Source organism: Dryobates pubescens, chromosome 2 (assembly GCF_014839835.1).
Source record: "Dryobates pubescens isolate bDryPub1 chromosome 2, bDryPub1.pri, whole genome shotgun sequence".
Taxonomy (NCBI): domain Eukaryota; kingdom Metazoa; phylum Chordata; class Aves; order Piciformes; family Picidae; genus Dryobates; species Dryobates pubescens.
Window position 1 is genome coordinate 2,024,066 of NC_071613.1, and position 24,194 is coordinate 2,048,259.

Genomic DNA, 24,194 nt, shown 5'->3' on the forward strand with positions numbered 1-24,194 from the left:
CCAGGGAGGTGGTGGAGTGACCATCACTGGAGGTGCTTAGGAAGAGACTGGGTGGGGTGCTTGGTGCCATGGTTTAGTTGATTAGATGGTGTTGGGTGATAGGTTGGACTTGATGATCTCAACGGTCTTTTCCAACCTGTTGTATTCTGTATTCTGCACTGTGGGTACTGACTTGTGGATAACAACAGGCTTTCAGTCATATGCTAGACTAAAGAATATATCCTAGTGATGGGTCATTCCTTCTCTTTTATGAAGTCCATGGAGTACCGGATGAAAGACTTAAGGAGTAACAATACTCTGCTACCTTTTGCCTTTCTTCCCTCTTTCCTTGTTTCTCCCTCTCCTTGGCTTGGCTGGTGTTCATCCCTCATTGCCTCCCTCACAGCTGATCCCTTCTTTGTGTCACAAAAATGACCAGCCATGCAACTATGAATCTTAACATCCACTCATTAACACTGCAGTGAGCTGGGATCCGAGGAGCTCCTGCCTCCCAGCTTGCTGTGCCAGCAGATTCAGGAAGGGAACACCACACTGGTTTATCCTGGGTTTCCTCCCAACCCTGACAGCTGGTTATAACTGGTTGAGTGATGGATGGAGTTCAGCACAATTCAGATGTCTCAGACAGTCTATATAAACATTGTTCCTACTTAGAGGTGCTGTTGGAAGAAGTGTCTGTTGGGCATTTTGCTGAATTACAGGCTTTAGAAACTATCTGGCAGCGCTGGAGACCTTGAACCAGACACAAAACTTCCACTCATGCAACCTTTAGCATCTTAAGTAGGTACTTGGCTGAAAATCAGTTTTAGGCATGCTGTAAAGGGACTTTCTAATAAAAAAAGCCCTGAATCTAGACCAGCATCCACATTTGTTTTATCTGGATTTGGAATGGTTAAATAGGAATTTGCAAAGGAAAATAATAAAGGAACCAGCTTCTTTCATTTAAAAGGCTTGTCTAAGTAGAGCCAAGTGGCAAAGGAATGCAGTGTAAGGATTGCAGTTTCTGTCACTCCAGTCTAACCAGATTTACATCCTCAAAAACAAAACAAACAAACAACCTCCCCCAAACAACACAAGCGAGCATGAGCACTGCAGAACGGGAGCATCGCAAGTGAGGCAGAATATGCATCCAGGATTCGAAATTTTAAACAGCTGAGAAATAAATATGCAAAGTAGATTGTTCTGTTTGCAGATGGTAATCCTGCTACACTGATTTTTGCTCAGCTGTCTGATTTTTCAGCGTCTGCATTCCTGGTTCCTGGGGTTCCTGGTGAAGAAATAAAATATGAGTCACAGTGCACAGTTAGTTTCTGCACATCTGAAAGGGTAACTCGGTGACTGGAAACAGATTATTAGAGGCTCATCTTGCCCTGCCGAATTCAATGCAGTGTCAGGGGACTGGGGGAAAAAAAAACTCTTCCCTGCTCTGCCCCTCATTTTTACAGCTGTAGGATAAAGGTTCTTGTAGATTGGCTTGTAGTAAATTGTCTGCCTGGCCCAGCTCTCCCAGGGGTCTCTGTGGGGGGTGACGGCCGGCAGGCAGCGCGCTGCTCAGCAAGGTGAGGCACATCTCTTCCCCTCCCTCTCCTGAGGATGACTCAGTCAGTTATTACAGATTTCCAGCTCCCAGCTAAAAATGGCATCAGAAGCGGTGCCCTGGAGGGAAGAGGGGGAGACAGAAGAAATGGGTTCTGTTCCTGTCTCTGCTTCCTAACACACTTACAGACACATGTGCAAGCGCACACACACACACACGCGTGCGCACGCAGAACCGATGCACAGCTCGTCTGGGAAAAGTTTATTTTGCAGTCAGAGAGGTTAGCATTCTGCTAAAGGCTATTGCAAAGACTGGATCCAATTTTCAGAGCCTGTTGCCAATATTTGTGAGTCATTTCCTCGGAATCCTACCTTTGGTGTTTACTTCCCTTAGAAGGAAACTAGTAAAAGAATAATAATAGCTCCCATTCTTCGGAGAAAGTAGCACACAGCAAAGTGGGAGACAACTCAGCTCTTTGTTCCAAGACACTTTTGTTGGTTTGTTTGTTGTGTTTACTTGCTTCAGCAGACAAAAAGCAAAGAAGGCAACATAATGAACTCCAGAAACCATCTAATTTACGGTGCCCTTGACACGCTTGCATTGCGGCACCGGAGTGAAAGTTAAGTGGGGAAGCCGTTTTAATTGGTACCTCTGTTAAAGAACAAGTGTAGAGACCTGCCTGGTGATTTGGGATGTCTCCTTACATAACAAAAGGGCTTTTTCTCAGCACTGCCTGACTGCTGGGACCCCTTTTTTCCTCTCTGAATCTAGTCCCCATAACAACTACCATATTTTCAGTGTCAGCACCCGTTACAAAGGTTAACTAACCAGAAACACTGTCGGCTATGGTTTGCAGCAATAGGAGTAGCTTTTACCCGCAAGGATAGTGAAGTGTTTTGCAAACTGAGCTGAGTGGATCCTAGATAGAGCTTCACAAGTCTGGCAGGGCCACACAACCACCAGTGGGGTGGAGGCAGAGACCATATGAGGCATTTTCACTAAGAACACTGGAAAAAATAATTATGCTTACTGAAATAAATATCTTGGTGCTTTATTGTTCTCCCAGAGCAGGCAGGCGAGGCAGCCTAGATGAGATGGCTGCAGTAAACTTGATGTCACCTTCTCACATATCTGCCAGAGCCCTGTGGAAAAAAAAAAAGGGGGGGGGGGGGGGGGGGAGGGGGGAGGGGAAATTTGCTTGTATTTTCATATAGTTGCATAAATTCCAGAGCAAACTCTGTTAGAACACCATTTCAGAGTTCATTGCATACAGTACTGATAGGTGACATAAACCCACCAATAAAAAAGACACAAAAAGACCAGCTTGGAATGGAATGGAATGGAATGGAATGGAATGGAATGGAATGGAATAGAATAGAATAGAATAGAATAGAATAGAATAGAATAGAATAGAATAGAATAGAATAGAATAGAATGGAATAGAATTAATCAGGTTGGAAAAGACCTTCAAGATCATCGAATCCAACCTATCACCCAACACCATCTAATCAACTAAACCATGGCACCAAGTGCATCATCCAGGCTCTTCCTAAACACCTCCAGTGATGGTGACTCCACCACCTCCCCGGGCAGCACATTCTTTCTATAAAGAACTTCTTCCTAACACCCAGCCTAAACCTCCCCTGGTGCAGCTTGAGACTGTGTCCTCTTGTTCTGGTCCTGGGTGCCTGGGAGAAGAGACCAACCCCCACCTGGCTACAACCTCCCTTCAGGGAGTTGGAGACAGCAAGAAGGTCTCCCCTGAGCCTCCTCTTCTCCAGGCTAAGCAACCCCAGACCCCCTCAGCCTCTCCTCACAGGGCTGTGCTCCAGACCCCTCCCCAACTTTGTTGCCCTTCTCTGGACACCTTCCAGCATCTCAACATCTTTCCTAAAATGAGGGTCCCAGAACTGGACACAGGACTCAAGGTGTGGCCTTTTTTTGTCAGTATAGAAACCTCCTTTAGTTCTGCTTCATAGAAACCAGAAACATGGGAAAGCGCGACTGTTAACAATGAATAAAACCAAACCAAACCAAAAAACACAGAGAAAAAAATACCCCAAGGTACAAAACATGCTGAATTTTTTTTTCCTCTGAAAAAAATATTTGCTTAGAAAATCAGTGGAGTTGACAAACTTGGACAAAGTATCTCACAAAAAGTCTTTCTGGGAAGAATTCAAGTGAGAAGTATGAGAAAGCATGGCATTATAAAAGTTAGAGAAATGTTTGCTTGGAATCCTGTCTTGAGAGAGATGATCTGGATGAGGGCATTGAGTCCATCATCAGTGAATTTGCAGATGACACCAAGCTGGGGGCAGGAGTTGATGTGCTGGAGGATAGAGAGGCTCTGCAGAGGGACCTCGACAGGCTGGACAGATGGGCAGAGTCCAAGGGCATGAGATTGAACACATCCAAGTGCCGGGTTCTGCACATTGGCCACAACAACCCCATGCAGTGCTACAGGCTGGGGTCAGAGTGGCTGGAGAGCAGCCAGGCAGAGAGGGACCTGGGGGTGCTGGTTGATGGTAGGCTGAACATGAGCCTGCAGTGTGGCCAGGCAGCCAAGAGGGCCAATGGCATCCTGGCCTGCATCAGGAACAGTGCAGCCAGCAGGAGCAGGGAGGTGAGAGAGTGATTGCCCATTGGAATGTGCTGCCCGGGGAGGTGGTGGAGTCACCATCATTGGAGGTGTTCAGGAGGAGACTTGATGGGGTGCTTGGTGCTGTTTAGGTGGTGTTGGATTGGTTGATGGGTTGGACACAATGATCTTGAAGGTCTCTTCCAACCTGGTCTATTCTATCTGCAGTTGCACAATCTAAATCAGCACAGGAGTTCAGTGAAGATACCTTTGAAACACTTTCATGGAAGGACAGTACCCTGACACAGAAATCAGTTTCTGATTTCAAGTTAATTCCTTTTCCACCAAACACTAAAGCCAGCTCTAGAAAAAGAAGGGGAAGGAAGAAAAAAAAAAAAGGAAAAAAAAAAAAGGAAAGCAAAAAGCAAAAAAAAAAAAAAAAAAAAATCAAACAGTGGATTCCTTGAAATTCCCTGAAGCAAGGGCCAAGAAATACAGGGAAAAACACTAGACTTGGCAGGTCTATGGTTTATCCGTACCTCTGAAGGATGAAGAGTTGAATTGACCCTGCTGGCACACAGAACTGTTGTTCCACCAGTCTAGTTATTTCAGGCAGCCTTAACCCTTTCGCTTTGCCCTTGTATCCTGCATATGCCAGATGATGTAACATGTGTTTCTGATATGAGGTGCAGCTGAAGGAACACAAAATCATCATTGCCCAGCGCCTGCACTGCCTCACTGTCAGCTGTCCTCATTCCCTTCTTCCCTCTGCTTCCTCCCTGCAGTCTTCAGTTTGTGGTTCGGCATCTCCCTCACTACAGACCAGATACCACTCTGCACTGGCATGACGTGATACTGCAGTTCTTCTTGGGTATTTTGTAGCAGCAAGGGAAGGGGGAGATCTCTCTGTCTGCTCCCAGCCCATGGCTTGTCTCTTGGAAGTCAGATTTTCAGTTTGAATCCCACACAGCAAATTCCAGATGATTTTCGACTTCTTGCAGCCCTGCTGCTCACCTTGCCTCCAGAGTCCTGAGTGCAGGAATTGTCTTTGACTCTGCTTTCATTTACTGTGACTGGGCTGCCCCAGCGTGCTCTGATTCAGTGTCCCCAGTGTGTAAACTGCTTCATTCACAACATTACTACAACTCCGTGCATATCTACCCAGACGATAAACGTTCAAGGCCCTCGTTATCTCCCATCTCTGTAACTTCCTTCTCCTTGAACTTGTGGCATATCAGCCAGTTCAATCTATTTAAACACAAGCTCCAAACATCCTCTTTTCTGTTCACTGCTGTGGTCAAAGCCAATCCACTTCCTGCCTCCACTCACTTGCCTGCATCTAGTCTTTTGTTTTCACGTGCCAGGTAGTCACAGCTCCACCTCAGCTGTCATCACTTCACCACTGTCTTTACTGTATGACTCTCCTGTCTTTGACAGTGATGCTGGTGCCCTCGTGCCTTTACCTGCTGCTCCTAGGGGAGCCTTTTTGCCCTCTTTCATGACACTGCTGCCCACAGGATGCCCTGCCATCCTCAGCTAGCTGGCGATGCCAATCTTTGTTGCAGCAGCTGCAGATAGCTTACGATGGACGTGTGCTATAGCTGGGGTTTGATGTTATTAATGTGTGTTCACCGGGCTGGGGATGTGATTGTGCCTTTCCAGCTGTCACTTGCTTTCTTACACTGTGGGTCTGCACAGCCTGCAAACAGTGGTTGCACAGCAGCATTTCTGACTGCATCTGCAGTGTGAATGTTTTGTCACGCCAGAAAGGTAACAGGTACCAAAATGATGGCGATTCTGTTTTCAAAGCACTGCAATCCAGATGTTAACCGTGGTGTCACACAGTTAAGAAACGCTCTTCTTTCCTCAAGTCTTGTTGTTATGCAGTGAAAATGCTCCAGCACATAGGATAAAGACCGAAACCACTGCAGCACTTGGGTACAAACCCGTGAGCTGAGAAAGGAATAGCCATCTTAAATCTATTTACATGTCTTCACTGATCTTGGTGAGACCTGCAGCATTATTGTCACAGGCATTTTATATTTAAGTTTGGGTTTTTAGAGGCATTCTGGAACCGTATAAAGAGCCCTTTTCACTGACATAGCATCAGGCTTGTTATAATGTGAATGGCATCATTACAGTTCTCTCATTAACATCATAATGGCTCTGGAGGAATAGTGAGTGAAAACCTCAGCAAATGGAGTAGCAGCAACGTATAGTAGTCTTACTGTGCAAAACTGCCTATGGAAAGTTTGACATTTTAACCTTCAGGCTGCTGTAGATGCCTCGGGGTGTCCTCACACCGCATGCACTTGGCTGACAAGACGGAAAAATTGTGGTAGCCTAAGGATGGAAGGCTGGGTTCAATAAAGAACTGTGCCTGGCTTCCACGCCACTGAAGCCCACACAAGGCTCCCAAGTGGATTTTTCAAAATTAGATCCAGCCCCAAGTGTCAACCTTTGGCTGTAATTTTGTACAGCAAATGCATTGTGTGCTCAAATGTACATCTTTTGTCCTTCGTTTCCAGTGGTGTTAAGGGGAATGTAAGCATGCATGTGCTGTTCTGCAAAGGCTGATTGAAACAAACAAGGCTGTGGATGAAATTCCTCCATTGCATAAGATCATGGAATATAAATGGGTCGGGCTTACGGCTGGAGGATGATGAGTTCTGGTTCTATTTCTGGCTCTGACAATGATTTGCTGCGTGACTTCTGGCAAGATACTCAGAAGTGGATTTTGCCACTCTTAACAGGGGAAAAACACAGTAGGTTGGCTCTTCAGGTGTAGTGCTAGAGGTCTTGCTTTATGGAGCTACGTTTGGCAGCACTTCTTCGACAAACACCACCTGGTACCTCAGGCTTTCAGTCTTGCCATGTCCAACCTCACCTTGGAGAAGGCTGGCTTTTCCCATGTGCTCCCTTCCCACTCATTTGCAGCAGCTGGAAATCAGTGCTTCTGAAAATCAAAGGGGAACAAATAGCAAGCCCAGAGTCATAAGCCCTTTTAAAAGCCTGGTTCTCAGCTTCTGTGCGCTGAAGCAATTCCTTGCTTACAAAATGAGGCTCCTTTCATAGCTGAGTGCCACCTATACAGCTTTGTAACACATGCTGAGACCTTCAAGCTTGTTTTGGAGCGTTGGTTTTCTGGTTGATTTGTGTTTTCCTTTCCTCGGGAAGCTCTGTTCTTTATGCCCTGGTTTTGTACAGTTTGGAAACGTGGAGAATGTGCATGGACAGTAGCTATTTATAGGAGCTGTTAACTGGCCTGCCTCTATTAATTTTGCATGATGTAAATAGCAAGAAACAGTTCATTTACTTTACTGGCTGTCCAGAGAACTCAGTTTTTCCAGATAAACCAGCAGCCCTGTGCAGAACGTGTCCCAGCACTTCCTTTCTTTCGCTTTCCTTCACTTTTCTTCCTTCCTTTCCTTCTTCTGCTTAAGAATAGGAAGACCTATTTGTGATGAAACATGGGTTAAAAAAATAAATATTGCATGGTCAAAATCTCCAATTCTCATTACAAAATCCTAGAAATAGATGATGAATTCATTATGAGCAAAGAAATCCTGACTTTCCCAAAGCAGCGACGAGTTCCTTCCAACCCTTATTCTCTAAGGACAAATACTGGGTGTTGACATCATGCCAACTTGAGAAGATTGATGTCTCCCTGTGAGTGATTCCTCGGTGCAGAATATTGTGAAAAATGCATGAGTACTTTCTAATGATGGTGTAATCTTTGCAGCCATGAAATCCGTGACATTTTAGCTGGTTCTTGGGCCTCTTTCTGGCCCTGCTCTTTAGGGCAGCAGACTGACCCATGTGTTGTTTTGACCAGCCCTTCCCTATGTCAGTATTCTGCTGGTAAAATAAAACAAAACAAAACAACACAAAACAACACACACACACAAAAAACCCAAACCACGATGTGGGGAATAAATAATATATCATTGTCTGTGTCAGGGATAACTTCCAACGGCCCAGCCTAGTGCCTTGCCATTCCCTATGTCATTGTTTCTTTGCTCAGGAAAAGCAAGATGACATTAATAGGCTACTGGAAGAAACCAGCTGAGGGCCATATGCAGTCTGTGATCAGTAAATTCATTCTGAGGAAGTGGGTTAGGCACCCTTGAGGATGACTTCAGCGAGGTCTGGTGGACAAACTGCCCATCAAGCACACTGCCTGGGGATTTCTCCTGACTTTACCTCCCATTTTCTGCCCCGGTGAGGAAGAAAGTAATCGAAGAAACAGAAAGTTGGAGCACGCTGGAAGCCCATTTCTTAATAAAGCAGCAGCCTTGTGCATTCTTCCAGGATTTACAAAAACAACTGGCAGATACTACGGTTTATTTCCCCCCCTCCTCTTGTTAGAGAGCGTTCAGCTGCAAACAATTGCTGAAATTTCACCTGCCCACCTGCGGCCCCTCCCTCCTGCTGCTTGTCCGGGCCCTCTTCTTCCTCCGGGAGAGCTGCACCGAGGGGAATCTACATCCCGCTTTCTTAGAGAGAGGAGGAGGAAGGAGAGGGAGGGGCCGGGCTGAGTCTAGGCGCATTGTTCCACGCTCCTCTGCCAAGAAGTAGGTGACTATGAACTCATCCCTTGCCCCTCGCAGAAAGTTTGCTTCCTCCCTTTCCGCCTGCTGCCGCGGCAGGAGGCAGCCCGCAGCCTGGCGCTGGCCCTGGAGTCCCCACTCCTGCTTAATATTCCGCCTGCTCCGCCGATGTTGTGCTTGGCTCCGGTGGGACTGCAACTCACGGCTTGAAACCGGAGCCAATTTTCTGTCTTAGTCTCGCAGTGTTTTGACTGGAGGCAGATCCAGTTCAGTCCGATCGGGGCTAGTGGAAACAACTACCCAAGTCTCTGCTGTCTGCTTCGTTCGGGAGGGAAGAAGAAAGAAACGCGTTTCCTGACTGCTGGGCGCGCTCCCTCGCACACACCCGCACACCCCGCTGCACACACACACGCACCGCAGCAGGCACACGCCAGACCCGTCGGTGCGGGGCGCGCCGTGCCATCGCCACCGGGAAAGAATGGGAAGCGTGTGAGCGGATCTGTGCCGGTGTGTGAGCAGCGCAGGGGCCGGGTCCAGGGCGGCGGCGGCGGGAGCAGGGCCAGGGGGCGGCGTTGGGGGAGCGCGTACAAACTCCCGGTGCCGGGGATCCCTCGCCCTTTGTGGGAGAGAGCTGCGGTCTTTCTCCTGCCCTAAGAAGCGGGGGGAGGAATAGTCTGTGTGTGCCTGCGTAGGCGATATGTGCGTGTGTTTTGTATCCGTGTGTACAGGGGTATGACTGGCAGGGGGCGGGCCGCGGCGGTTGGGGGGGATCAGGTGAAGGGGCTGCCGCCGGGCGCTCACCGCGTTGCTTCACTTCCAGGTGCCGGCGCCCGCGATGACCCTGGTGCTGCCCATGCAGCGGCTGGGCCGCCCCATCGCCGGCGAGGGAGCCGCTGACCTCGCCGCCTACCGCGCCCTCTGGGAGCCGCCCTGCTGCGGCCGCTCCAGCCCCGCCGCCCCGCCGCCCCCTGCCCCGCCGGCCGCCGCCGGCCCCCCCGCCGCAGGTAGGCACCGCGCCGATCCGCCGCGGGAAGTGCCCGGGCGGCCACCTGGCCCCGCGGCGGGCGGGCGTGGGGGGAGCGGAGGTTTGTCCGCAGAGGGAGAGGCGCGGCGGCCTCGCCGAACCTGACTTGGGGCGGCGGCGGCGCGGGCTGGAGGCGGGGGCTCGCCCTCGGGGGCCGCAGGTGCGCGGGGTTCCACGGGCGCCGCAGCCGCCGCTCCGGAGCCGTGGATACGCCGGCAGCCGCTGTCTGCCCGCCCGGCCGCCGGCGGGAGGCAGGGAAAGTTTTCCCGGAGGCGAGCGCGCCGGCCACGGTAGTGGCTCCTCGGACTGCTGCCGCCTCTTAAACCGGCTGTCGGCTGCCCGGGCCTGCGCGTCCGGCGGGCGCGGTGTCACTCAGGTGAGGGTTCCGTTCTGATCGCTGCAGATACACGTGAAAATATGCGACGGAGTTCTCCTGCAGCGCGGAGGGAAATGAAAAGTATTTTGTTTGAAGAACCTCCGGCAAACTGCATGTCATTTGTCATATCTGATTTATTACCCGCAGGATCGCATTACAGGGGAATTTCAAATCCTGCAACAACATCCAAGATCACATACTTTAAAAGGAAATATGTGGAAGAAGAGGATTTTCATCCGCCACTCAGCAGCTGTACACATAAAGTATGTTTTCTAGTAGTCATTATTTTTGCTCTTGAGTTTCAGACGCTTAGTAACACTCGACTGCCCCAATTCCAGAAGGCTTGAAACATTCCACTGAAATTAGGAGAACAATCCAGCTGTTTGCTCAGAAACAAAAAGCTGTCACATTTATTATTTTATTGTCATCGAATTGCTTAGGAAGCAAAGGCATTTCTTCATTTATAACAACTGCAGATGGAAATGCTGAGGATAACTTCTTTTTTTTTTCCAGATGATTTTGTTCTTAACTAGTTTGTATCCTGCTTACAGAAACAGCTCTGTAGCAGCGTTTGAAGAGCAAAAAGGAAGGACGTAAATAAGAAGGGCCCACAGTTCCCCAATCATTCAAAACTTTTTTTTTCCCAGGGGAGAAAAATAATAATAGGCTCCATGTACCTTGGATGGGTTACAGATCTTCTACGAAGCCAGAATGACTTGGAAAGCAAGTAGAAGGTCCTTTAGTATTTAATTCTGATTATTAAAAAGCTTATAACTCAACAGATCAGTAAATATTTCTTTTATTTTTAAAGCTGTCAAGGAAGGGATTAGAAGAAACACTTTCTATGCCAGCAGATACTTAACTTGAAATCATAACTTTTTTTTTTAAATGAGAGATTTTATGCTCTCATTCATTAAGGGCCTTCAGATACCATCTTTACCTTGCTGGATTGTGTTCCTGACCCATGGCAGTCCAGTGCTGCAATTGAGAGGACATAGGATAAACTGATTAAAGGGGAATGGCTTATGGGAGGCAGTAGTACCACAAGAGCCCCAGAGACTGAAAGCTAAACCAGATCAAGATGTGGAGTGAGTTTATACTTTTATGTGCTCCACAGGGGCAGCCTTCTGAGATGTGAGAAGAGCCAAGTGCCTACCATGGGCACTGGCTAGGGAGGTCTGCCTGTTAGGTTCTTGTTTCCCTGGAGGGATTTCCCTGGAGAGAAGTGAGCAGTAATGCCAAGCTTGCCTCTCAAGGACTTCAGAGTAGCCAAAGGAATTTTTAGCCACAAATAGTATTAGCTAGAAATAAGTACCTGACCAGAAAGGTGAAAAACTGCCCTACCATTAATTCCAGAAGGTGCCTGGTCTGTTGCCAAAGCAGTGAATAAATAGCACTGTGGGTGCTGAACAAAAGGTGCTCTGGTTGGTGAGCATGTCTCCTGCATCACTCACTGATTTCACCCATTGTTTTTTCTTGGCTAGATTGTTGTATGATTTTCCTCACAAAGAGGAGGAATAGCTCCAGGGAGGAAAGCCTGGGTCACCAGATTTCAACACAAAGCTTTGGGGGGGTAGAGAGGATGCCCACCAGGTTTATTTGCATTTCTCACACATTTTTATACCTCTGCTGCCCAGTAAAGAAGGAGTAATGGTCTGAGATTCCTTGCCCCATAGAGGGTATGATTGTAGGCTCTAGACCATCTCTCCCGAGGGCTGTTGGGAAACATTTGTTTTGAAAGCCTTGGACAACTTGTTCCTGCTGGTGACCCTCTGGGAGGTATCTCCAGGAGGATCACAGTTCAAGACCTACTCTTTTGCTCCAGACTTTTATGGCTTCAAAGCCCATTGCTGCAGCAGGTATAAAGGATGCAAATTAACCCACAGGTTTAATGTGATCTATAACGAGTCATTTATTGTAGAAAACTACTGTAACAAAGAAGAATTTCAGCTGTGAACTCACATGAGAACATGGCTGGGTTTTTTTTTTACAAGGCACTGTGCTGCTTCTAAGCCCTGCAGACAGGACCAGGCTGTGGAAAGAGCTAGAGGGCTGAGGAGAGTTGAATGGATGTGAAAAGCAGCTGTGCTTTAAGCTCTTTCAGTCCTCATAGATACAACTTCCACTCAGCAAAAATGCTGTAACCATGTGGGAAAGGGAAGAATGATCAAGCCACAGATGGGGGGGGGGGGGAAATTCAGAGCAGTCTCTCTTTGTGCTGTGCTGCTCTCCTACACAACCCAAAATCTTACTAAAAATGAAAATGAGCTAATAGTGCTTGCAGTAGCATGCGTTGCCCCCTCTCTTACTTTGATTCCCAGGGTAGCGATTACAGCCCAGAATCCAGGACCTCCCAGGGGTAGTAACCTGCTCAGGCTGCCAGTGCTGGGAAAGAGAATCCTGGAAGGACCATAGAAGGGAGAACAAATCTGTGGGCGTGAAGCCAGGATTTCTGCAAATCTCTATCCTCTCTTCATTTCCTGACCTTGTCCCTGCCTATCTGCATTCCTACTGGCCCTGTATGGTGCTGGGTGTAGTGCACAGGCCAACAGCTGCTCTCCAGATGCCATGGTGCTCTGAGATTGGTGTCTTCTTCGTGCACAAGAGCAGTATAAGGGAGCTTGGCAAATGGAGACCTCTTTGCTGGAGGGCCTCTTCCACTGGCAGTGGATTAAATGCTCCAACACTTGCTGCATGAGGCAATGTATGCTGGCTGCATCTTGCAAACCTTGAGGCTGCAAGAGGGAATCTACTTGGCTTCAGAGCTTTGTAGAAGCCCCACAGGGGGTGATGGGATTGGGTCCATTTACATCAAAAAGCCCCCAGCCGTCACTGAAGCAAAACTGCACAACGATTTTGTATTCGAGCCCCAAATGCAAGTAAAGAGCCAGATCTGTGCATCTGGATTTCACTCTCCCATCCTGGATTCATGCCTTGCAATTGCCTCTGCGGTGTCACACTGGGCTGCTCCCCTCCTGAACCTGGTTGAATGCTGTGGCCAAGAAAAAGCAGCTCCCCAGCTACATGCCTGTGCAAAATTAAAAGCCAGTTTTAGGCACCTCAGGAAGACAGTGAGAAAGGTAATGGCACAGGGGGAATAGTTTGCCTGATTTTCTTTCTCCTTGCCTGGAACAAAACCAGCTGCCTTGAGTTCTGTATTTTCTGTCTTTCGTGTTTTCAGATGATCTCTGTGTTTGAGGAGCGCGCCCATATCCTTTACATGTCTTTGGAAAAGCTGAAATTCATCGATGATCCAGAAGTCTACTTGAGGAGATCTGTACTCATCAACAACCTCATGAAGAGAATCCATGGAGAAATCCTCATGCAGAACAGTTGGTGCTTCTCCACCTGCTCCTTCAGTGGCGCCTCCCCACAAGAGTGGTTTGTGCCTCAGGACTGTCCTTACAGAAAACGTCTTCGGATGGCAAAGGAGGAGTATGAGAAGCTCCACACGTGCTGCTTCTATCAAGAGTGTGGCAGTCACTATTTAAATCTACCCTACTCTGTTAATGCTAATACAGAAAATACTTCCTCCTCTTCCTCCTCCTCTTCCTCCTCCCTCCCCATTTCTTTGCCAAGCTGTTCCCAGCAGGTGGATTATGACATTGGCAGTGCCCCTTCTTACAGGAGTGATGACCAGATACCTGCTAATGAAATATTCATCACTAATGCCAGGCCTCACAGTAATCAGGAAAAGGCAAAATTTAATGATGAGAAAGGAGGTAATGAACCTGAGCGAGAGAGCATCGCCCTAAACTGTGAACCTGTAAAAGGCACCCATGCTCTTGAATGTAAAGGCAAATTTTATGACTATTTTGAGACTGGATGCAATGACAAGAGCAACATAAGTGAATCTTGGAAAAAATCCTTGAGGAAAAAGGAATCTTTACCAAGTAATAAAACGTGCTGCAGCAAAGGAAGTAAAATATGAGGCATCTTTCTTGCTCTGTTGAAGCATGCACAGCATGTTCTTTGGCCATCCAATTTTTATTTTGAAGGGCTTTTTTTGTTTTTTTTCTTTTTTTGTCTAGTTTTCTACAAAGGATAACCATCATGCCACAGCCATCACGTGTAGTTTTAAGTGACTGGAGAGCAGATTGCATAGAGTGTCTCCATGATCTGCATCAGCGGGCTATTTATAAATATGGAGACTTCATAAAGAGCGCAGTTGTGTTACTGCTTAGCACAATAGTCTGTGCAGCTATGGTTGTAGCTTTCCTCACTGAAAATACCAATCAGCCAGATGGGGAAAACATATTGTTTTATAGATCCCCCCGCCCCCAAGAAGTCTGCCATTAATTAAGAAGAACCTCCATTATGTTTACCAAGGAATTAGAAGTCGGGTAAACAAATTGATGCTACCAGCAAGGGTGACATGCTCCTTGGAGCTCAGTATTTGTTCTGACAAAGGATTGTCTTCATGGACTGGGAATAAACCATCCTTAACATTTTGTATTGCTGCTCCTGAATTCCTGGATTTGGCATCTTCTTTTTTTTTTCAGCTGACAAAATAGGACATAGCATAAAGAAATAACCTGTTTATGGGATGTTAATCAGAAGCACAACATGCAGCTCAAGTACTGGCATGTTTTCACCTCGGATGTAATAACTCGTGAGGCTTCTTGTTACACAGGGCAGGTTTTTTTTTTTGGTGCCTTACATTTTGTCTTAATTTTTGCCAGTGTGAAAATTAAGTATAAATCAGCGATACAGCAGGGATTTTACCTAAATTGGGGGGGGAGGGGGGAAGGCAACCCACAGGGTGGATCAATATTATTAGAAACCTTTAACCTTTGAAGTATTGTGTTCAACTTCCTATTCAAACATCTCTGTTCTTCCTTTTTGATGCTCAATTGCTTTTTGATTTGCCATCCTTAGGAAGGGATTTAAGAAACAATAGAGAGATGTCTCTTGTAAACAAGCATTAGATGCTTGCGTGTTTCTATGGCAACTGTCTGTTGCTGGGGCTCTTTTTTTTTTTGCCTTCTTCGTATAATGAAGTTCATGAACCAGTGGCATGTTTTATACTTTATTCTGTTTTGCATAATTTCTCTCTTTTAGATTGCAAAAGCATGCGGGAGGTTTCTATGACTTTTGCTGTTGATTTAAAGAAAAAGACAAGGAAAACAAAAAGCACAACGTTAATCGGTGTGGTGAGAAACATGATTTTATCTGAACGAATGTAAGGGGTTTAATGTTGAAAAAGAACATTTTGGAGAAATGAGCTGAGATTTCAGTAGCAAGGGACGACATTTAGGTAGACCCTTAAGCGGACCTCTGGCACAAATGGTGCTGTTTGAAACGCCCAGAAGACATTGGCTGGGGTTGGACTGAGAGTATGGTCTTAGATCCACCACATTAATTAGCTCCTACAGTCCCCCTAACAACTGGCAGGATGTGCTTGGCAAAATAGCCTCATGCAGGCCACAGCTGACTCATAATAGCTGCCTGTTCCTGTAGTGTCATGCACTCAAGTGACATCTTCTCTGCTTGGTTCGTGTCCAGAGGGCAAAATTCACCTCTGTGCGGGGGAGGCAGCCAGCTTGACACTGGGCTTGACGGTCCCTGGGGGGACATCACCCTGGGCTGCCCCTGGTTTGGTGTTGAAGCCAGCCGGGTCTCTGTGTCAGAGACCGCCCGCTCTGGGTTTCGTAGGCTCAGCCTGAGTCCTCCTGGGCCATGGTTATTTTGGGTAGTGTGTGCACCCCACAGTCTGCAGGCTGGCCGGTTTTGGTGACTAAGCCCTGTGGTGATAGCGAAAAGCTCTCTCCGGGCCAAAGTGGACACAAAGTAGGACAAATCGGTGATAACCTTTATGTGGTCAGCTGAGTTGGAAGCCATAACTTTGTAAGGGTTATCATTGTGAAGAGCAGCAAAGGAAGTGAAAGTCCCACCTGATTTCTCCAAGACAGAAGCTTTTTTTATTACTAAGAATAATATTAAATATAGATCTCATTCATACAGTGTATGAGTAGGATCAGCATTTAGACATTTGTCCACAAGGACCAATTTTGGGTTTTTTTAAATGCTTTTTCTTGTGTTATACCCAGATAGTCTAGTAATGTCTGCTCTTTTCCAATATTTGATAAACACTTGATGTTTTAAGCTTAAATATTAGATGCTTGTATACTAATGTGTTGTTGTAGTAAAGTGAAATTTCCTTGATATATATTTATTAAAATGACGAAAATTCATTTTAATTTTACATCTCCAATGGCTACTGGGTCCTTCCCCCCCATGCTCCCCACCCACACCTAAGGAAATGCCATTTGATCAAACTGCTCCCTGCTGGAGAGGTGACGCTGCGGTTGACTGTTCGCCTCAAGCTGAGTCCAGGATGGAGCTCGGCCTTCTTGGGGTTTTCGGGAGCCTTTGGGACAGTCCGAAGGTACACTGAGAAGCAATAGATTTCTCTGCAGACTTGCATGTACAGCCAAGGAAAACATCTGGCCAAATGCTGCCCAAACCACAAATCAGCTAACACTTTAGGAGGAGGCCAAAGCTTTTTGACCATAAGGGGCTCCTTGGACTGCAAGAAGCCTGCACACATAAACCATTGCAGAGTCTTCTGAATTGAATTTGCACCAGCTGAAGTGACAGATCGACAGAACCCTCTGTCAGCTCTGGCCTCTAACAGCTTCTTTTGTTCCAAAGACATGCAGAAATTAATCTGTTGCCACTCTTGACAATCTACTGAGAGTCAGCAGGGTCTGTCATATAATGAAGGCTGGCCTTAGGATAAGTGATCTTTTGTGCTTTCCTTTGGACCCTGCCTCACTAAATAATAGCAAATACTGAAAGTAGATGTATTTGACTTGGGAGTCCACTGAGTTATTCTGTTTGCTTTGGAAGAGACAGGGGTATTTCATGTTAGAAAAGGGAGTTGGAAACACCCCTGTTCAATTGCCAGACCTTGACAGGATTTCCAACTTGAGCTTGGTTGAATGGATTTCCTGGTTTAAATTTGGTTTGATTTATGGCATGTGAAGAGGATAAACTTGATAGGCCTTTTCCCTATTGCACACTCCAGTATTAAGGGCATTTTGCTTGTATCACAAATTCTCAAGCAGCAGTGATTTTCCAAGATTATAGTAATACCTTTCATCCACATGGCCCATGCAGAACTGCTACATGGATTCTCATCTTCCTGGCCTACCTGCCTGGAAGAGCTGGACAGAAGAACTTCTGTCTAAGCAGATTGTTTTGTTCTCCCTTAGAAGATACTTTGCTCCTAGAGTGTAAGACTGTAAAGTACTGCACCTTTTGGCAGGCTAATAATTGAACAAATAATACATGGAAAACAGCAACAGAAAAATATGTTTCTGTTGTCAGATCTATTTTGCTGTTGCTAAGAACAGCAGTGTCATTCTGTCTTCAGGATTGCTTTCCACCAGGTAATACATTTCCCTTCGAAATGCACAGTTCATCTGAGTTGAAAAAATGTTCTTCTTTCAAAGCACATGGCACAAGACCATTGTCCTCCTATATACCTCACACATTTGGTACAATTTTACTGTTCTTACTGGATTAGCTAATCTGTTGAAACAGGCTAGCATGAGCGTCCCCAGCACTCAAATAGCCTCAGCTGGCACTGGCTTGCAATGCCAGCATAGCAGCTGGCTCCACAAAGAAAACAAATTGCAGCTGAGCCACAGAGATGAAGTGTTTCTTTCAGTCCTGAAGGTGTTACACCCTAAAGTCAAGTTGTGGTAAGGAGACTTCTTTTTGCATTTCATCTTCCTGTGTGTCCTCCATCCTACTTTCATGCCTCTCGTCTACCAACCATCCTTTTACTGAAGACCAGGACAGTACACTGGGTGCCACCACCCTTCAGGTTGGTGCAGGGGAAGCAGGGAGCTAGTGGAGAGGAGCAGCATGATCTCAAGAGGAATTTGATCAAACTAATTGGGGTACAGTGTGTCCCAGCTGCTTTGTGGCCCCTCTGGAGAGCCATGCCAATTGCAACCCTTCCCAGTTAAATGGCCTTTCCAGCTGCCAGTAGCTCAAATTGCCACCAGGGTAGTGATCTGGTGATTAAGGGAATATGGCTGAAGCAGAAATGTGAAGGTGATTTCTAGTGTGCATTTGACTTGTGCCCTTTCATTGGCTTCTTGAGATAAATGCTGCAGAGAGAGTTGTAGCAAATGCAATTGCTACTTACTCATGAGAGGAATCTTGATAAAAGAAGTTTATTTAGATTATCACAAAGAGAGCCAGCCAGTCATGTCAGGGAAAGGTATAAACTGCTGTGGGGTAAAGGATTTTGTCTGGTATTTTACTCAGTTACCAGAAGTCTCACATGGAAGCCTCCCAAAGGGAGCTAAACTTTTTAACTGCCTGTCCCTTGCTTTGCAGCCTTGAAGAAAAGGGCTGCCCTGGCTTTCCAGAGGTAACCTTTTGGGATCCTCAGTATTGGGATGAGGTTTTCTGCAGCTGCTTGAAGCACCCCCAGGGGCTTTTCCTGGCAGGGTGTGCCGAGCCTGCTAAAGATCACAGCCAGGGAAGCGCTGCAAAGGGTCTTGCTGGAAATGTTAGGAGATGTGAATCTTCCAGCAGGCATCTCATGTAACAGCCAAGCCGCTCAGTCACGACTACTTGGAATACACAGTAATTTCCTGTGTTTTCTCAATCTCGCTTTAACTTCTCTGACAGATGGGGAAAGATGACTAAACCCAGGGAGTTTACAAAAGTTTGTCTTGTGGTGTTTGCAAACTGTCTCTGTGAGGTCCATTTTCTCTAATGTAAACATAGCCGTGGCGGCGTGCCGAGTGCCTTTGCAGCAGCTAGGCCTAAGGCTGCTCATGTGAGGTGTACCCAGCCAGCCAGGGCTGCACTGGGGACTGAGCATGAAGCAGTCCTGGGGCTGAGGAGTGTTAGGATGAGACCTTCACTCCTCTTGGCTCTCCGCAGAGAACATGAAGCAAAGCAGCTGTGGCTGTAAAACCAGACTGCATTTACCATTCAGGGTCAGTGGCTTTCCATGTCAGGGGACCTGGGGTAGGTGTGGAAGGTTAGGTCACACTCCAGTGGAGTAATCCTGGGAAAGCAGTTATGTTTGGGGATGTAGTTGGCCTGTTGTTGCTCTCCCCAGCCTTTAAGTCATAGCAGGGAAGTGAATGTGGTATTTCAGTTCCAGGGCTTTGCAGAAGTGGTGCAGACTGCAAGGTATGCAGAGCTTTCTCAGCAGATCCAGCTGAAAGGACAGGGGCCAGAACACTGGAACAGGCTGAACAGAGAGGCTGTGGAAATCTCCTCTTCTGAAGACATTCAAAACCTGCCTGGATGCATTCCTGTGTGACCTACTGCTGTCTACAACTACCTGAAGGGAGGTTGTAGCCAGGTGGGGGTTGGTCTCTTCTTCCAGGCAACCACCAACAGAACAAGAGGACGCAGTCTCAAGCTGCACCAGGAGAGGTTTAGGCTGGATGTTAGGAAGAAGTTCTTCACAGAAAGAGAGATTGGCCATTGGAATGTGCTGCCCAGGGAGGTGGTGGAGTCCTCATCACTGGAGGTGTTTAGGAAGAGCCTGGATGAGGCACTTGGTGCCATGGTTTAGTTGATTAGATGGTGTTTGGTGATAGGTTGGACTCGATGATCTGGAAGGTCTTTTCCAACCTGGTCTGGTCTATTCTATTCTATTCTATTCTATTCTATTCTATTCTATTCTATTCTATTCTATTCTATTCTATTCTATGTAGTTTTGCTCCGGCAGGGGGATTGGACCAGATGATCCTTTAAAGTCTCTTCCAACCCCCACCATTCTGTGATTCTATAAGCAAGTACTTAAACTTCTTTTAATCACTGTGTTTGAGTTTCAACTCTGAGGCTTGCAGGGAGTGCAAGGAAAAGTCACAGATGGGTAGGCTGTGTACAATCAGCAGTATGCACACTGAATGAAAAAAACACCACCCCCCCAAAACAGGCAGATACTGAATTTGAAAAACAACTTCTCTTCCATGGCTAGTAATTCTTCTTAATTAATACAGCATCATTCTCCAATTTACTGCAGAGAGCATCTAATCTGTCACACCAGGACTGCAGGAAGGAGATAAATGGTCTGCCTGCTCAAGTTCAGTCCATTTAGTGCTACCTCCTGCAGTGGTATTTTCCCCGTGGAATACCCTACCAGGCTCATCTGTCTGCACTGCAGGCTGTGTTTGCCTGCAGCAACTAAAGCCCCTGGCTGCTGCAAAGGAAAGTGAAGGCTTGGTGGCCATGCCTCCTTCATGAGTAACTGGCCCGTAGCTGTCGCAGCTGCGCATCTCTGGGAAGCCACAGCGTTGCTGCCACTGTTGCCTTACTGCCTTGTATTTTTAATGCAGCTTTTTTCACTTGTGAGTTGTGCCTGATGTTAAATGCTCTCTGGAAGTTTGCTGACTAGTGCTTTGGAGTCTTTTTGGAGTCTTTTTGTAGCCTATGAGCCGGCATGAGAGGATACTGTGTTGTTCTTTTTTGGAGAGTTTTGCCTGGTTGTATCAGCTGACCACCACCTCCTTTGGATATTGTTGGTTTTGTCTTCTCCCTCCCACCTCATTATCTTGATCAGCACAAGTTTTGAAGGGCAATCCCCCTCCTCCACCTCACACACTATGGGACCAGTTCCTCTCTATTTACCCTTTTAGTTAGGGAAAGCCTTTGCCAGTGGGAGTTGGAGTTGAGCAGCAGATTATCTGCAAATCCAGTTTTATTCCCTGACTCCAAAATCATTCCTGCCTCTCAGTATACGTGTAAAACCTGTGCTCTGTTCCTCAATCAACCCTAAAAACCCTTGTTTTTTTTCCCCCCTCTATCCATTTCAGGATGAAGTACTCTATCCTTATTTCTGTAGCCACATCTTCTTAGCCATATGACTGCTGTGGGGCTGTTTATTCCCTTGAATAAAGTTGTGTGGCCCTGGCTCAAAGTGGAATTGCCCTTTATATTACAAATCATCAGCCAATGTACATACCATAAATGTTGCAACATTTTGCTTTCCTCAAATTAATTTTCTGTGAGTCTCAGCAAGTATGACCAAAGCAACCCATGAGATGTGTGTTGCTTATTACTTCTATTAATATTATCACTGTTATTATTGTTAAAATATAATGACTAATGGTTAAATCTTCAGGAGCCTCCATCATACCTGCAGAGGCTGAATATATATTATTCCATCTTTGACCTCCTCCTTTGTGTGGCAGATTGGATTTTGGTTTACCAGCAAGCTAGCAGTGTAATTGTGGCCAGTTTAGTTTTGTTTGTGAAAAGGTCCTGGGCTGCATCAAGAGAAGTGTGGCCAGCAGGGCAAGGCAGGTGATTCTCCCCCTCTCCTCAGCTCTGCTGAGACCCCACCTGGAGTACTGCCTCCAGGTCTGGAGCCCCTATTACAAGAGGGATCTGGAGGTGCTGGAAGGTGTCCAGAGAAGGGCCACGAGGATGAGCAGAGGGCTGGAGCACCTCTCCTGTGAGGACAGACTGAAGGAGTTGGGGCTGTTCTGTCTGGAGAAGAGAAGGCTCTGAGGTGACCTAATTGTGGCCTTCCAGTATCTGAAGGGGGCTCCAAGAAGGCTGGGGAGGGACTTGTCAGGATCTCAGGTAGTGATAGGACTAGGGGGAAGGGAATGAAGCTGAGGGTGGGGAGATTCAGGCTGGAGGTGAGGAGGAAGTTCTTCCCCATGCGAGTGGTGAAGCCCTGGAATGGGTTGTCCAGGGAAGTGGTTGAGGCCCCATCCCTGGAGGTGTTTAAGCCCAGGCTGGATGAGGCTCTGGCCAGCCTGATCTAGTGTGGGGTTTCCCTGCCCATGGCAGGGGGGGTGGAACTAGATGATCCTTGTGGTCCCTTCCAACCCTGACTGATACTATGATTCTGTAAGTAAGGTGTGTAGCCTTAACACAGTCCTGCAACCTACCTTCCTTGTAGAATTGCTCCAATACTGAAACATTAATCTGTAAAGTCATCACAGCCAGGAATAAAAATCTTCAAATGTGAGTAGGGCACAAGTTGCTGTCAGATCCTTTTCCTTGTTCTGCATGCAGGCTGAGACAAGGATTTCCATTGTATGCAATTATCCCCCTGCCACAAGCTCCTGTTTCTGATTCTGAGGCTTAAGCGTGAGAGTGTAGTGTCAGCTTTTGAGGTATTTCACTACTGACCATCATAAATAAGACATGCAGCTAACAAGCTTGCCCCACATTCCCAGTGGTCTTCTGAGCCTCTCAAGCTGCTGGTGGCCCCCAGCTAGTCTCTTTCCAGCTGCCAAAGATCCTTTTTTTCCCCCCCTTTGAATATTTCCTTGTGCTATCAATAAAATATCTTCCTAGGCTCTGGAATCACAGGGACAAGACAAACTCCTCTTTTAATTGAACAGCAACATAAATAATAGAAAGGCAACAGGGGCAATAATTTTATTGGTTTAACTTTGAATGCAAGAAACATTTTTTTAATTGTTATCTGGAAAGTTCATTTTCATTTAAATAATGCAACCACAGCATTTGCTGCTGTCATGAATCTGACACCTGCCTGCTAAACATCCTTCAGGATCACAAAGCACAGCCCTGGTGGGTGCCAAAATCAGAACCTCGGCAGAGCCTCTGAGGTCTGGCTGGATGCTTTCCCACACTGCCGTATTTCCCCCCTTTGCTCCAAAGTGGTGGGAAGATGCATGTGGAGGGGGAGGGGACCCGGGATCGGAATGTAAATCGCGGCTGTCAAGGGGGTGTCACTTTTTAATTCCCAGCTTATGTTCCCAGTGGCAGTGGAGCTGTAATATTAAACTGTTTTGTTTTACCTCTCGGCTTTGGTTTACAGGTGCCGGGAGAGACACGGCCCCCGTCTCCAGCACAGAGGTAAGGGACCTTGCAGCAGAAAGCTTGCCTAGAGGTTTTGTTCCCCTTTGATAGGTCGGGCTGGCGCTCATTTGCCGGAGCAGCTGGAAAGAAATAATTAGCATAACAAAGGGATGTATTATAGCATTGGAATTGCGCATTTTGAGCCTTCAGACACCTTGACACATTCCGTTGCATCTTGCCTAAGTCTGAATTATAGGCGGGACCAGAAAAACACAACATGAAAAATAAAAAAAATAGATCACTCCACCTTTAAAGTGAAAAATAATTTGAATACAAGTAAGTTGCAATTATAGGAATCCTCAGTGGGTTTAAGTGTAGCCTTGCTGCAAGTGCAGTCATCTAAAGCCAGGTGCCAGTGGTGGTTGGGGTGGCTGACTGGCATGCATTGCAAAGGAGTGCAGTTCTCTCTGGCTGGGTCTGAGGGGGATTGCAGGGCAAATTCTTCCTGGTGTACAGGAGCTGAGGGACTGGAGTGCATGGGGTGCATGGCCCCAGCCTCTCCAGTAGCCTCTTTCTGCACTCTGGGCCCAGCATTGGAAGGTCTGTGTATGGGCAGTGAGTTACCAAGGAGAAGGCTGTGGGTGCAAGCACTTCATGTTTTGCTCCATGTTCATCTCTAACAAATGGCAAAGCTGCACTGTGGGGCTCTTGGCCAGTTGTACTGGTTTAGTTGCACAAGAGGTTACAAACCCTGTGGAAATCGTCTCTCCCTGCCCAGGTGTCTGCCCCGTGGCAGTTGCAGGCGTGGGGAACTCCTTTCCACCTTTCTCAGAGCAAGGCTGCTCCATGGGGCCACTCCTGCCCCACAGCACAAGCTGGACTGAGCCTGCTGCAAAACGTATGCTGCCTTCCCCAGCTTGTGGGAAATAAGCTACTTTGTGCCACTTCCAGGCATCCTCCCCACCATCCTCCCCAGAATGTGTCTGTCCACTCACTGCAGCGTGCCTCTCTCCTCCTTTTCTCCCCTCCTTTTGTCTGGTGTTTGGCTAAGGAAAATAATCCACCCCAGGAGCTAGAAGAAATGCAGACAATGAAGTAAAAACGAGGAAAAATATCCTGGGTAAGGTTTTTCAAAGCTGATCCTCCCCTGGGTCCAACGTCTGTCAGATGCACTTGTAGCATGGAGCTACATCATGCTGTCAGAAAGAGCAGTTCACAATCTAACCCACATATGCAACTCATTCTCTTGCTGCCTTGGATGGAGAGTCCCTGGGAAGGCAGGACAGTAAATCCCAGTATAGAAGGGTGGCTCTGTTAGCCCTGCAGGCAGTCTGTATTGCAGTGGGGAGCTGTCTAAGCACCCTCAG

General features: G+C 47.1%; 1 protein-coding gene across 2 annotated transcripts; it reads left to right on the forward strand.

Moving 5' to 3' along the window:
• The first annotated feature begins 8,873 nt into the window (after positions 1 to 8,873).
• On the forward strand, positions 8,874 to 14,056 carry SERTAD4 (SERTA domain containing 4). 2 transcript variants are annotated; one of them, XM_054169239.1, is made up of 4 exons: positions 8,874 to 9,169; positions 9,483 to 9,666; positions 10,210 to 10,325; positions 13,244 to 14,056. In XM_054169239.1, the coding sequence occupies exons 2-4, from the start codon at positions 9,498 to 9,500 to the stop codon at positions 13,991 to 13,993; spliced, it is 1,035 nt and encodes a 344-aa protein (XP_054025214.1). In that variant the 5' UTR covers positions 8,874 to 9,169; positions 9,483 to 9,497; the 3' UTR covers positions 13,994 to 14,056. The 2 variants fall into 2 exon arrangements, with proteins under 2 accessions (XP_054025214.1, XP_054025209.1); XM_054169234.1 differs by lacking the exon at positions 8,874 to 9,169 and adding an exon at positions 9,228 to 9,361.
• The last annotated feature ends 10,138 nt before the right edge of the window (positions 14,057 to 24,194 follow it).